This window comes from Melanotaenia boesemani, chromosome 6 (assembly GCF_017639745.1).
Source record: "Melanotaenia boesemani isolate fMelBoe1 chromosome 6, fMelBoe1.pri, whole genome shotgun sequence".
Taxonomy (NCBI): Eukaryota; Metazoa; Chordata; class Actinopteri; order Atheriniformes; family Melanotaeniidae; genus Melanotaenia; species Melanotaenia boesemani.
The window spans coordinates 22190824-22206148 of record NC_055687.1 but is presented as its reverse complement, the minus strand read 5'-3'; the positions used below and the strand labels follow the sequence as shown (position 1 = coordinate 22206148).

Genomic DNA, 15325 nt, shown 5'->3' with positions numbered 1-15325 from the left:
ATGTATCAGAAGGACGGCATTGACACCTCACATCTGTCATTCCTATCTCAACTTTGAATACGTGTTCAATAAACGATATGTAATCTACCATCCAAGTGAATATTTATTTTCTGTTGTTCACATAAATAACAAGGAGGGGTATTAGGTAACATTTGTTTAGGTAACAGAATTGTGGTGTAACTTAAGTAAACCAATCTGTAATGATAGTAGTTACTCAGTGAGAAGGCATGAGGGAAGAAGTGTTTGTGCAACGGGGATAGTGACTGTGTTAGTTATTTTATACAGTTGTAATAAAATTGTTTACTGTTTTATGTGTCTTATTATTTATAATAGATATTGCAAATGCGTGTTTTGTCTACCTCATGAGTTGTTTTCGTTTGCATAGCTGATCGTTGTTAAATGTGAAACAACAGTTTATAGCACACTGCACATTTATGTACATAGATTATTTACTCAGTTTTTTTATCGTCTATCTAGTTTTTTTTTTTTTTCAAATTGTTTATTTTTATTTTATAATGTTTTATGGCATTCAGGTTGGACGGTAAAGTAAGATTTTCATTGTTCAGAGAAACTTGTTTCCTTACTGTGCAAATGACAAAGACACTTTGAATCTTGAAATGTATGATGAGAAAAAAAAAACTGGCAACATTGTGATGTGTCAGATTTTTATTTAAAAAACGTATTTTCTGTCAGGCTTCAGTCTGCTCCTATTCTGGCACACTAACTCTCCAGCTTTGGAGAGGTTGCACCTGAAAGAAACACAAGAACAAAATTGTAATTAACCAAGTTTAAAATTATTAAATTCTCTGCTGATGGTGATCAGAAACCAGCTTGGTGTCTAAGGTCCTGCAGGTTGTAGTTTTCCTCTGCAGCTGTAGACTGAGACGTTTCCTCTGATGCTTCTGGTTGAAGTTTATGATTAACTTTAAAGTCTGCTCTTTGTAAGGCTATTTAAAAAACATCTATATAAAGAAAGGGGAATTAAGCTTACCTATGATGGTGAAGGCACCGCCTGCTCCGTCCTTCTCTCATACTCCGAGCTCATTTAGCAGTTACTCTGGCAACTGCGTCTCGCGCAGACGTTTGTTTCCCCAAATCTCTAAAAGCTAAATGTGATCCAATATAAGCTCATGCTGATGTGATGCTTTTCCTAAATTTGTTTTCAAAATGCAATGTCGCACAATCGCTACAGAATCTCCTCAAAATCCCGCGATCTCCTCAGCGTTTGGAATCTAAGAGATTGACAAGCCCGGTCCCTTCAAAGATCCCGCTTGCTGCTCGATACGCGCTGATGACGTAACGAGGCCTCGTTTGGTCTATCACGTGACTTTTGGCATGCTGAATCAATGCTCAGAGACAATGCTCGCAACACTTCCGTGTCACATGCTCGACACGTGATCGAGCAGACTGCTCGAGCATAACATCCCTACCTGTCACCTGCACCAATTCTTCCTCCTGCCTGACTGCCTGCAATTGGGTCCTCACCTCTTCCGACCCCCGCCATACATGACATGAATAGAAAGACGCGTTCCAACAGATTGTATCTGTGGCAGAATCCATCTACCTCTCTCCAGCTAAAACAGCTAAGGGCGCTGAATTTAAGTGACCAGTGGGTATATGAAAATGTTATCAGTCACGTGCATGTATGTGTGTTCACATTTATAACATATTTAAAGATGGAATTTTGATAATGCACTTTTTTCCAACAGATCTTTGAGCTACTGAGGATGATTGAGGAGGTCACGGGTCTAGGAGCCAGGATAAGGACAATTTTGGAATATTCAGTTTTATTTGCTCGTCATTTTTGTTCAAGCTTTTGCCTTTTTTTTTCTTTCTGTTCTTAAAAGATTTAGTGATGGAAAATAAAGTTATTGCAAATATGAGAACTAATTCAATTTCTTAATGCTACCAGTGTGATGGTGTCAACAAAATTTCAAAAAGTCATTTCAGTGGTGTAACAGGGTGTTTGTTTTGTAAAGGAAACAATTATGATGATGATTAATTACTTAATCCAAAGGACGATGGCTACTGGCTATAATGATCTCTTATACTTTTCTGTGTTCAAGCAAACCTGAAGAATATTGAACATACTATTTCCTCAGTGTTATGTAGAGGATGTCCTTTATGTCCAGCATCTTAAGCAGTATTTTCCTCTGGACAGTCACATCTTCCTTAGCTCCAGAACTAATCGGTTTGATCACTTTCTTTAGGGCTTAGGTTCTGGTTCTGCTCCCCCAGCAGATGCTGGAAAGCAGATTGCACTTTCTACAACAGACTTACAGAATCAATCAGTCAATCAATCAAACTTTATTTGTATAGCACTTTACAACATCAACAGCTGAACCAAAGTGCTTTTCAACTTGCAATAATAAGAGAATAAAAAACAACTAAAAACAGGTTAACAATAACAGTTTAGACAAAAATAAAACATTTTCAGAGTAAGTTAGTGTAAAACAAGAGTCACAATGTAGTTAAGTACCAAATGCAAGTCTAAACAAATAAGTCTTTAGCTTAGTTTTGAACAAAGGCAGATCTGTGATGGTCCGTAACTCAAGTGGCAAAGTGTTCCAAAGTCTGGGACCAGCAGCGAATGAACAGTCGCCCCACTGCTTGCAATTAGTCCTGGGGACCTCCAGCAGGTGTTGGCCTGCAGAACGCAGGGCTCTGCTGGGTTTGTGTGCAAATAACAGTTCACATAAATAAGGAGGTGCAAGTCCATGAATGGCTTTAAAAACAAACATTAAAAGTTTAAAATCAGAAAATACAGAAGACATAAAACAATCAGACATTGAATGATTTTAGCTTCCTTAAGAAGTATGCTCACTCCTTTCCTCTAGACTACTCTACTCTAGGCTACTCAGTTTGGGCCCACAAGGGACAAAGCCTTGCAGGTTTTCAGTGTCTCCCTCATTGAGTCAGCTGTTTTGGAGCAGGGAATCCAGGGAGGTATCTTCCTGGAATTTATGGAGCTTCTCACAACAGAGCAGCTGAATTTTATCAAAAGCACTTGAGAAATTGAAGAACATGATCCTCAAAGTGCTGCCTGATTGGTCCAGGTGAGAGTGGGCTCTGATGCAGGTAGATGAACAGTACGATAAGGAAACTGTAATCCTTCCTGAAGGTTGTTGACTTGCTTGGAGGTGAGTTGATAAAAGTCCTAAGGACTGATATGTAGTCATGTTGTGTTTAACTTGATTACAGAAATAAAATGCTAACAATATGAAAATGCAATTTTTTTTTTGTTTCTTTAATATTTAATACATCTCAGTAAAACACAATTGGAGGGGCTTGTGTTGTAGGAGCAGCATTGTAAAAATAAAACATAGGAGAGGGTAAATAACCAGTGTAAATCAAGATCCTGAAAAACACTTGGCAATACAATCCCTGGATACCATGTCTTATATATATATATGCATATATAGATACTATTCACTACTAAGTTGGAAATATTCAACTTTCTGGTGAAATTGACAAAAAATGTTCATAGTTTACAATACAATGATACATCATGAGTGTAAGACATTTAAGTACAATCATGAAATGGTAATTCCTTTAAAACTATTTATAGAAAGAACAGTTAACAACAGTAGTGGGTATATTCAACATTAATAGTGTCATGGGTTCGGTGTTGCCTGGTCTGATGGTGTCTAAATAGGACTGTTTACATACAAGCTGTCACTGACCCAGAATATTTTCTGGTCCATTCATGGTTCAGACAAAAAAACAAACCCAGTCAGCTGCAAAATGCATAAACATATAATCCTGTTTTAATGCAACAACCATCCACTGCTCTCTTGCCATGACCAATATGGCCGACAAGTTGATGTTATCCTAGCAACGGGCCGAAGCGGTGTCTGCTTTTTGCCGAAGAAGACTCTTTTCCGGTGTCGAGGTCACCTGTCTTCTGGAATAGAGTTGTTGTCCACCATCTTAACTGCAGTTGGGTACTCTTGCAAAAAGTTGATGGTCAGATAATTCTGACCACCAAGTTGAAATTAAATGGCAATCTGATGTGGGAAATATCACTCCTGCAGCTAGACAAGAATAAGGCCTTTTTTTCAGAACAGTACACCAAATGTAACTCTGCTGTTAGTGTGGAGTTGTCCTCTCATCCACCATTTCAGTTCCTTTGGGTGCCAGGACCTGTATACTTGAAATAAGTGATGAATTACTAAATTATTTCACCAACAAGGACTGTCTACATATTCTGCTTATTTGAGTTCAGAAGTGTGTTTTGTCTCTTTGAATTAAAAAGCTGCATCCCATTGTTGCCTTCATTGACAGACATCATCCCTTTTGAAGCTCCATGACCTTAAAGGATAAACTTTTTTATTCTATCGTACCTGGGATCCGTTTTTGAAATATTTGAAAGTCTCTGCTTCAAAAAGAGTGAGCAGTTGTAGTTCGGTTTGATGCTAGACTTGCCAGTTGGTATTTGTTCCTAGGTATTCACAGACTCTGTGCCTTTTATTGTTATCATATTTTGTTTATTATCGTTATTGTCATTTATTCTTTTCTGTTTGCTGTCTGGCTTCTCTGCCAGATCCCTTGTGACAGCAAAGTGTCTGAGACCTCACTGGTGATATTATGGACACTCCATGATGAGATGGACATGTGTGACTTACAGAACATGAGACAGTTACAGCTGAACCAGCAGTTGGAACCATGAACATTACTGGTTTTTCTGAGGAAGCACATGAAGTAAAACACAGAGTACTGGTAGAGCTAAGATGCAAATAAACAAAATGAATAAAACATTTCAATAATGTGAAAAAGGATTTTGGTCCTTTCATGATAACAAAAACACTTTTAACTCCAACTAATAACTATTGTTGAATCTGTATTGATCATCTCTGTACTGAAACAGAAAGGCCTGTTGTCAAAAGGTTTATCACTAATCAATCTCTAGTGAGCAGATTCTTTCGATCAGATCTCCCAACAATCTGCTTCTGTCCTTAAAATGATCTATCACACACTGTGTTGTGTTTTGTCTGTGGACTGAATGTGGGCGAGAGAGCAGGATAGAGAGAGAGAGAGAGAGAGAGAGAGAGAAGCTTTAATAAGATGTCAGCAGTTATCAGTCAAATTCATTTATCATGAAAGAAAGTTTTAAGATAAATGAAAAATACACCTACTTTCATCATTAGGTGGTTCTACCTCAACTGATTTCTCATACTCTGGAAAAAAAATAGAAAGACATCAATTACGTCATAAATAAATCTCTTCACTTTTTTTCTCTTTAGACATCTTGTGTTGTGAACCACCGACCAGTTTTCATTCACTTTACATGATGATGTTCAGCTGTGTGACAGTGAGAGACTAATTGTCCTTTTGTTTTTAAAATATGCTAAATTACATTTCTAGAAGAAAATATATTAAAAACATTAAATTCACTTCAGAAAGGAAGTTTTACTGCAGTCAGAAGGAACAGTTTTAGTTAACAAAAAATTAGTTTCAAAAGTATTTCAAATAAACATCCCCTATATCTTGCTGTAGAGCAACTATATTTGACACTTTAAAATTATTATATGTCATGTCCCAGCTAGACTATTAAACATTCTTACTCATAACGTTATTTTATGTCTTCAGAGCATATTACAGTTATGCTGTGGAAGGTGTACACTCATGCTCAGTTAATTATTCTGGTGTATATTATCAGTGAAATGGGCTCTTAAAAAGCCACATCCCTAAAGCAGTTATGTCAACTGGCATTCATATTATTTGCATTAGAAATTTGTTGTACTAAAACCCTTAAATAAATTCTAGAAAAAGTTTTTTTTCCATGACTTGCAGCTGTTGTACGTGGTTGCAGGTGTTTATTTTACAGTTAGCAATATTTATTACTGTCGTGCCAGGTTTCTTCAAACTGCAGAGATGCTGAAACCTTCCACTCCGTCTGCAAGCCACGACAGCACTGGCTCCTCTGGCAGTGATGATGGAGCAGAATACTACCCTCACATAGGTAGCTGGTCTGTGCAGACAAGCCCACATACTGGCCAGATTTATATCATGTTAAAAATGTTAAGTTTTTCTCCTTTGATTTTCTCTCTCATGCAGTGTTCCTCCAGAATAAGGCCAGGCGGGAAGATTTCTGTCCAAGAAATCTGATGAACATGCACATGGTGGTGGATAAACTAATGGCCCATTCTCACCTCAAATACAAAGTACAGAATGATAAAAGTCTCAAAATTTCAATTGCTTAATAAGTTGCTTATTCCTGACCTGAGGAAATGTAATACCTGTAGACATAGTTGCATGATGATAAATGTAGTAATAGGATAAAAAAAAAAGTATAAAAACCAGACCTGTGTAAGATATATCTTCTTTTACAAGCTCTTACTGTTCATGTGTTGCTGAAGTTTTGTGAAACTGGTGCACATTTTCTTAAATAAAAGTGGACCTTTTTTAGTTATTTCCATTTTAAAAGCAAGGCTTTTGTCATTTACACAGGAATGAAAGAACTTGAAAAATTTTTTTTAGCCACCACTGTTGAATTTGTTGACATGATAGAACATGCAATAACATGATAAATCTGCAGAAGCAAATATTGTCTGTAGTTTTTATTTTCTTGTAATGGCACAGTTTTGTTTTGGACTAATTTTTCATTTCTTTTAATTGTTAACATTTTATAGACCCAACCTTTTTTTTCTTAGTGTACCTTCAACCAGCCTGATCTGAATGTCAAACACAAACTAGTGAAACTTAGCTGTTGCTGAAAAAATCAACACACACTCAAAATAACCACACCACAAGACACAGTAACCAAGCAGTTTAAACATGTATCGTCACCAAGAGAAACTTGTTGCAAATGGAAGACCACCAACAGCTGTCAACATAAATGTCTAATTTTTTGCACGTGTCTTTGTTACACATGTATTTAACGGTTTGTTTAATTTGTTCAATCTGGGATGACATGGAAACTAGAACTGGAAGTCATGGTATATCTACTGCACTAGATTCCTTAGCAACTCTTCATGTTTTGTTCTTTGCATTAAGTTGTTAAGTTATTGATGTATGACGATGGACTCAGCAGGGTCATCATCCACATTTGCACCTGTGCTGTCCCAGTGTATGAATGAATGAAAAATACTTTATTAATCCCTTTGCAGGGAAATTCATGTTTTCAGTACAACCCATCCAAGACTAGACAAAACAACATATGATGACACAAACAGAACAGGCATACTGACGGAGCAGCCGTTTCTACAGCGCTCCTTGTCTTAGATATAGGTGAAAGGTAACATTAGGGGAGTAAGATGTAGCTGGAGAGGATAAAAAAGGCATCTCCACACTGGGCCTAAGGGCCCATTATTGAGATACAAAAAACACTCCTCAGTACATACAGAACATAACTCAGACAATCACAACATCAGAAACACGTGGCGGGGTGGGAGGGGGGGTCTCCCATCGCAGCAAGTGCAGACGCAGCTGCATTCTCAGAGCGCGTCCAATGAACCCACTGCCCGGGAGTGGAAGGAGGTGGAAGGACAGCAAGGCAGTGAATAACGGGGAGGTGTATCTGTAGTGGTGTACTTGAGTGTGGTGCGTGTGTGTGCGTAGAAGTGAGCATATGAACTTTGCCCCAGTTCTCCCTCACAGTCTCTGCCACCTGATGATAGTGGGGCATCCTTGAGGGCTGATCCAGGTTGAAGTCCATCGCCCGTGAAGAGGGTGAGGGGAGGGTGGGGGACTGAGCGTCCATCAACAAAACATTCCAGGGAGCTTTCAGCCAGCCATCCAAGGCCAGCACAGGGAGGGTATACAAGCAAAGATGCAGTGGCGTAACACCGGTTTATACTCACATTTTCTGGAAAGATTAAGAATGTAAAGATTTGTCACATTGGGTTACATGTTGGATTGAAAACAGTGGTGACAGCCAACGAAGATCTGTGTTCATAATTTTAAAGCACTGCTCAAAACCCATTCCTTTCTCCAATCTTTAAATTCTTGCTGAATAGGATATTTTTAACAAGTGATGAAATCGTACTTCTTCAATTTCTTCAACTGTCCATGAGAAAGCAAGAATCTGCAGAGCGCCTCGCCCTCTTTACTTCAGTTTATTTCCTGTCCTCATTTCTCTGTTTTTTCAGGTTTCACTTTGTCTTCAGCTCTCTGAATACAGCTGCCTCCACTGCTTATACAAAAAAAAGTTTTATATCTGATAAATGGATAACATAAAGAGAAATTTACCTGAAAAGTGGAAGCTGTGACTGAAGAGACGTGAAACTCAACTCAGTTTACTTTCTCCTGGCTTAAGGAAATTTAATGTCTGTAGACGCAGCTGCATGGAGATGAATGTAGTTCTAAGGGGAAAAATGTATAAAGACCAGACCTGTGTAAGATATATATCTTCTTTTACAAGCTCTTACGGATCATGTGTGGCTAAAATTTTATGGAACCATGGTCCGCATTTTCTCAAATAGAAATTTAGCCTTTTCTAAGTTTATCTTTAAATGCCATTTTAAAAGCAAGGCGTTCACCATTTACACAGGAATGAAAGAACTTCTAGTAAAAGATTTTTTAGCTACCACTGTTGAATTTCTTGACATAATAGAACATGCAATAATATGATAAATCTGCAGCAGCAACGACTGTCTGTAGCTTTCATTTTCTTGTAAATGATGGCACATTTTTGTTTTAGACTAACTTTTCATTTGTTGCTACAACCATACTGAGATGTGGTTTTAACCTCAGGTATAGAGAAGTGAAACAAATGGTTTCTGCAAAACGGCTCTGAAAAACCACAAATGTTTCCATATGACACAATAAGCAGGCAGCTTAAACATGCAAAGTTACCAAGAGAATACGGTGAACTGGATTTAAAATAGTTAATCAGTAATTAAAAGTGGATGTAATAAGAAGTTTCTTGGAAATGTTTCTAATATGCAAAAGTCTGTTAGCTTTTGAACTTAATCATTTATTCAGGATTTAACAAGAATATAAAAACAAGAAACCTGAAAATGTTAAAAACAATGTTGCAACACCTTTGGTGAATAAAGATCATAGAATTAAGGCACCGTCACAGATTTATTGGATTTGAATCACTGGTCAGTTCCTCTGTAAAAATAGATAAACAGTAACTTTAAAAACTACATTGCTACTTTGGTGGAGGTAATAATGTTTTTGATTTTCAAACGTTTGTGTTGATGCTTAAAGAGAGTTTAAAACTGTCAACTGTATAAATGATAAATTGTAGAATGTGAACTTGATGAAGAGCTTTGAAATGTAAAACCAAAAACGGCTGCTTGGTGCTCCAAGACATCTCTAGCAGACTCAGGCCCAGATTTACTAACACTTAGCACCCGATGCAAACCCTGTTTGAGGCAAAAAAAAACAAAAAAAAAAAAAGAGAAGAAAAGAAAATGTAGATGTATGAATAGTAAACCATGTTTTCTGATGTTCATTTTTTATTAATAAAATTTTTTTGTGTATTAAATATCCCAAAAATTCTAAAGCTTTAAGTACTTTGAACTTATTTGAGAAATATAATGTATGCCATTGGAAATTTTTCTATATTTATATTTTTATGTTATTTATCTTTTAATTTTGTTTTGTAAAATTTTTATTCCTGTCAGGTATTTTATTTTGTGTTTATGCTCATCTATTTAATCTTGGGATGTTGATTGTTTTGGGCCCCCATGTTCAGTTTTACTATTTGAACCCTGTCATATAATTGACCTATGTCTTAAATATAGTATATTAATTATTAAATAATATATTAATATTAAAAATGTACTGGCATTAATTTATATAATAAATTTTTAAATCTAAAAAAAAAAAAAAAGACCTTGCTGTTAGCGCCGCTTCACGTAAGTATCATGGCCTCCATGCGTTCCTTGCATTCATTTGGCACGTAGGCCACGTTGATGCACGGTAACAATGCAAGTGCATCCCAGAACCGTGATTTTGAGATACAAATAAGAGCAAAACCATTTTCTAAAAAAGTCATTGTCAGGTGGTAGAAAGTATTTAAATTTCTGCAGGGGTGGGTCTAGAAAAGTTGTGATGGGGGGCCAGGCAGGGGCACTGACCAGAAAAAGGGGGACACAATTTTTTTTGTTTGTTTTGTTTTGTTTTGTTTTTCAATGTTTATTCAGTGTTTTGATTATATGTAATATAGAACTGATCATTACCAATAATATGATCATCTAAAGTATAACAGTAAGAAAAACCCAAGTAGAGGTCAGCTAACACTAAATGTTTGTAAGCAGGTGCTTGCTCTTTCTATTGATACAATGCAGTAAAAATGGGCATATTTCAGGTATAGTTGCGAATGGTGAATAATCATGAATAATTTGTAAACTCTGATTAATCTTATTAAATGTTTTTAATTTTTGTCAGTTCTAAAATATATACAAATTTAACTATATGTACTGTAGCTGTTTCTTAACCCACTAAAATTGCAGTTAAATTATGACACTTGTGGAAATGATTTATATAAAGAATAGTGTGAAATTTCTGATGAATTGAGGGTGAAATCATAATTAAAATTTGCACAGCTGAAAAAAAAACCAAAAAAAATCCCAAAAGATAATAAGTTTTATGTGAATTTAATATTTACTGAGGGCAAGTTAACAGACACTGGTGCAGGAAGGAGGAGCCTTCCTAGGACCTACTTAAAACCAGAACAGAGCGAAGTGAAACCCACTTGTTTCCCAACAATACAATGCATCTCTTTACTCTGGTCCTTGGGATCTGGCTTCTTCCAAAAGGTAAGCTTTCTTCTGTTCATTATTGTTGTATTATTACTTATCTCTTCTAAAACAAACAAACAAACAAAACTATTATCTAGTTAATTATCTGTAATCATGCCTTTGATTTTATGTCCCTCCTTTTCAGTTTTTGCCTGTGTTTTAGGTATTTTCTATATTGCCCTTTTATTTAATTATTAAGTTCCACCATTGTTCATAGTTCTCAATAATTTCCTTCAGGATTAATGTGGTAACGCAGTATTGTTGCTACTTTGTTGACAGTAAATGCTCCTTATGCTTATTATTTTTATCAGTCGACACCCTGACATGTTATGAGTGTGTACCGGGACTCTCTGGACGTTGCACTGAGACAACCAAACAATGTCCCACAGGAGATTATCAGTGTGGAGCAATCAGAGTTTTAACATATGCAGGTACGTTTTGGGATATGCACTGGTCATTGATCCCCTTCTTGGCACTGACTCAGTCTACAATTGTTTGGTTGCAGGAGTTTCAAAAATTTCTGATATTCAAGGCAAGACTTGTGCTTTGGCTCAACAATGTATTACTGGTTCAGTCAACTTTGGAGCCGTCAAAACCATGATAACCAGCAAGTGCTGCAACTCTGACCGTTGCAACAGCCAACCTGCTCCTGGTAATTTCCATTCTTGTTCATTTAAAGTTGTGCCATGTTGTTCTAACTATAGTTTGTTTAATTTATACTGTGTGTAAAAAGATTGCAGTAACTTCAGGCCTTAAAAACATGTTAAGTGCTAAAAAAAAAAAGTTCAGAGCCTGACTCTGAAGTATATCTTCACTTATTAGTTTATACAAGTCATTTCTAACCTTGTGGTTTAAATGATCAACTTTCAACATAATAATAATCTTATTAGTGATCATAACACAAATACTACCATTACTACTACAACTACTACTACTACTAATAACAATAATAATGATAATAAATATTCCTCATCAAGATACGTTGCATCAGAAAAAATGGCACAAGGTAAAATTCATGCCACAATTTTTATTTAAGGTTATGAAAGTTTTCATTTGCTAGTTTTTAATTAGTATTTGTAACTGAGAGAAACTTACAGGATTATTTTCACACAATAATTAAACTTCTAGGTTTTCAAACTGTTAAATCACACATTAAAAAGGAAACATTACTTTTACTGCTTCATCACTCTTTTATTTCTCTAATAACTGATGTTTTATTTTGCAGATGCCAGCCAATCCTCTCCAAATGGCAAGAAGTGCTTCACCTGTGAAGGAGAAACATGCACTAAAACTGTAAACTGCGAAGGGACTGAGGATCACTGCATCAAAACAACAGGTAAGAGACCTGCTGCTTCCTCTGTCCTCCTCTGCATCTCTTCTCTGCTCTGAACAATGTTAAGTAGTTCTAATATTAAACAGTGAATCTAAAGTTATAACATTGTTTTTATTCTCTCAGCGGCTGTAGGAGGAAATAAGGTGACAGTGAAGGGCTGTGCCTCCAAGACGATTTGCACAGCTGCTTCAAATCCGCAGCTTTCAGGAGTTGTTGGAGCAGAAATGAGCTGCTGTCAGGGCGACTTCTGCAACAGCGCCAGCAGTGCAAGCGCTGGCCTGCTGCTGTTGGTGGGGCCACTTATTTCTTTGGTCTTGTTCTCTTAGCTGATGAAGACAGCAGCATCATTGTCCAGTTTTTCTTTTCATATTGGTTTAATTAAAGAGTTAACACCCCTGTTCTTCTGTCAGTACATGCGTGCGTGACAATGGTGAAAACATTTTAGTAAGATACGATGTAAAGGAAAGGCAAAATGTTATTTGCTTGTTATCGTTGCCTTTTTTTTAGTGTGTGTGGATGTGTGCCTTTAGAAACCAGATGTGTCTGTTTTTACATAAAAATATTTCAATGTTATTGATGAAACATGAAATTAACTTTATTTCTTTTCTCTCTGTTGAAAATTCTATTTTGTCCTTTGTGGATGCTCACTTGTTTAAGATTTGCATACAGACTAATGTAGAGGTTAAGTCAGGACATTGGAAATGTTTCTGTATTAAGTTTTAACAAGTAGGAATCAGACGATGGCCTTACAGGGAAACAGTGTTGAGCTGCAGTCAGTTGACACCGAGTCAGGAAATTGGAATATCCAGAGATAAACAACAGGTTGGAGAGTGGAGGACAGTCTAGAAATTTCTGTGACTATATTAACTATTAAACTATATTAGCAATTGCGGTAATACGGTATATGTGTATGAATAATGGAAACTATGCTCCACAAATCATAACATGGTTACCCGTTCAACTTGTTTAAATATTTTTGTATTCTGTATTGCAGTGTATTCTGATTTACAAAACTTGATTTACAATCTGTATCTGTATGGAATTGGAGGTGCACAGTGAAGATCCAGAGGTGCAAATGAATACCAGAATAAACATTTAACCGTGCTGCCAAAGCATTTGGATTTGACAGCATATACTTTTTTTAGTCTCTGAAATATGAATACTTTATGCATTTGAGGGAAAACAAATAAATAAAACAGACATTGTGCAGAAAACTGTAATGCATGCTAAAAGCTGCCACAATCAGATGAGTAAAATAACAACAGCTGCCAGATTTTTCATTTTATTTATTTATTTTGACAGCTTACTTGCCCATTTAATATTTCCTTCTTTTTTATTAAAAAAGTATATGCAAAAACAAATGAACAAATCCACAAAAACAGCTTTAGAGATTGAAGACAGTGTAAATTTGCGTACAGTCACTTAACCTCTTTCAGTGGAGAGAGAAAAGAATTTCAGAGTAACCAAAAAGCAACCATTCCTCCATCTAGTGGAGAATTTCTGCAACAAGAAGTGTATTCATTACATTACAGTAATTTAGCAGACACTTTTCTTGAAAGCAACTTACAGTGGTAAGGCAGTAGCATTAAGGGTCTTGCCTAAGCATGGATGCCCTGCCAAGTGAACGAACCAGCTGTAGGTATTCACACTTCATCCACTTATCAGATGGTTTTGCAACTTCCTTCTTGCCCAGAAAAAATGAATGAAAAACAACACTGAATCTCACAAATTGGAGAAATTTTGTGCTCTACAAATAATTATTAATTCACACAATTATTTTATCTTCTATTTTTTTTAGTTGCTGGCTTTAATACAGCAGTAATGAATCAATGTTTTATGTCTGGAAGAAGACATAATCCAAAAACCAAAAATTTGTTTTGTTATTTATTTCTTGTGCAATTTCTTTTTTACGTAATTGGCCTTGGCTTTAAAGAGGCATTCAATAACTTTCCAACCTTAAAACACCTTGTTCCAGACTCGTTTGATGCCACAGTAACATCTATGATGTGCATTTGTGGAGTCATTGCTGCCCAGCAGCATCCTGGGGCTCAGAAACAGCATATAAAGAATTCACATGTGATATCACCACAGCTTTCTCTGCCATTTTGGAGGCACCCGCCTACTGTTTCCATTAACACAGTGAAGGCAGGAGAAAAAAGGGCATCAGAAAGGCCAAGCAGAGGTACAAACAACAGATTGAAGAGCACTTTGAACACTGTAACCAAACATGGCAGCTCACAGATCAGCCATGACAGCAAACTGAACTGGTTGGTTGCTCACTTTGAAACACAGAGCAATAGACGAGGTCCCCAGATTTCCCCTCACAAGGAAGAACCAACTCTCATTCTCTAGAACCATCAAGTGAGGTTGGCTCTAAGTAAAATAAAGTCTCCAAACTGCAGCATGACCAGATGGGGTGCCAGGCCGCACATTATAGTCATGTGCTGACCAGCTAACAGGAGTATTCACCAAAAATCCAACCTCTCCCTGCATCTAGCTGTTGTCCCCACCTGCCTCAAATCCACAACCATCATACCAGTACCCAAGACGTCATCTGTAAGTTGCCTCGAGTTTTACCACCTGGCTGCTCTGACCCCGGTTTCTGATGAAGAGCTTCAAAATTCTCTCCCACCCCAGAGACCTCATCTCAGCAGATCTGGACAGCTACCAGTTTGCCGACAAGTACACCCAGATGCTCTTCATCAATTTCAGCTCCAACTGTGGTCAGTCCCCACAAACTGGTTCACAAAGTCCACAGCCTTGGACTGATCACTTCACTCTGTGCCTGGATCATGGAATTTCTAAACGGCAGACCCCAGAATGTCAGAATAGGCAAACACACATCACCCAACCTCTTCATGAACACTGGTGTGCCACAAGGCTGTGTTTTCAGCCCAGTCAGGTTCATGCTCTTCAACCAGGACTGTGCCTGTACCCACCTCTCCAACATCATAGTAAAATAAATCTGCAACACTACTGTAGTGGGACTCATCACATCATGGTGCTCACAGCTTGGTTCTGAACACCACCAAAACTAAGGAGATCATCATGGACGTCAGGAGGACAACACCATTCCAACTTTCTATCAACAATGAGGAGGTGGATGTGGTGGACATGTTGCATCCCTGGTTGTGGGGGGTGGCTGGTAAAAAGATATAAATGACCACAAGGGAGACTCAGTGCTGTTTCCTCATGAACATGTTTACTCGAATGATAATGAACAACCTAATGAAATGCAAGGCTTGCAGTAGTAGAATACATACCCTCGTAGCATACATATGGCTTCTGGTAATAGTTC

The 15325-nt window shown here is 37.2% G+C and overlaps 1 protein-coding gene across 1 annotated transcript; it reads left to right on the top strand.

Annotated features, from left to right (window-relative positions):
* The first annotated feature begins 10658 nt into the window (after positions 1-10658).
* LOC121641456 (urokinase plasminogen activator surface receptor-like) lies at positions 10659-12426 on the top strand. Its single transcript, XM_041987593.1, has 5 exons — positions 10659-10712; positions 11006-11125; positions 11200-11346; positions 11920-12030; positions 12151-12426. Exons 1-5 carry the CDS (start codon positions 10667-10669, stop codon positions 12351-12353), a joined length of 627 nt encoding a protein of 208 aa, XP_041843527.1. The 5' UTR covers positions 10659-10666; the 3' UTR covers positions 12354-12426.
* Positions 12427-15325: the final 2899 nt, after the last annotated feature.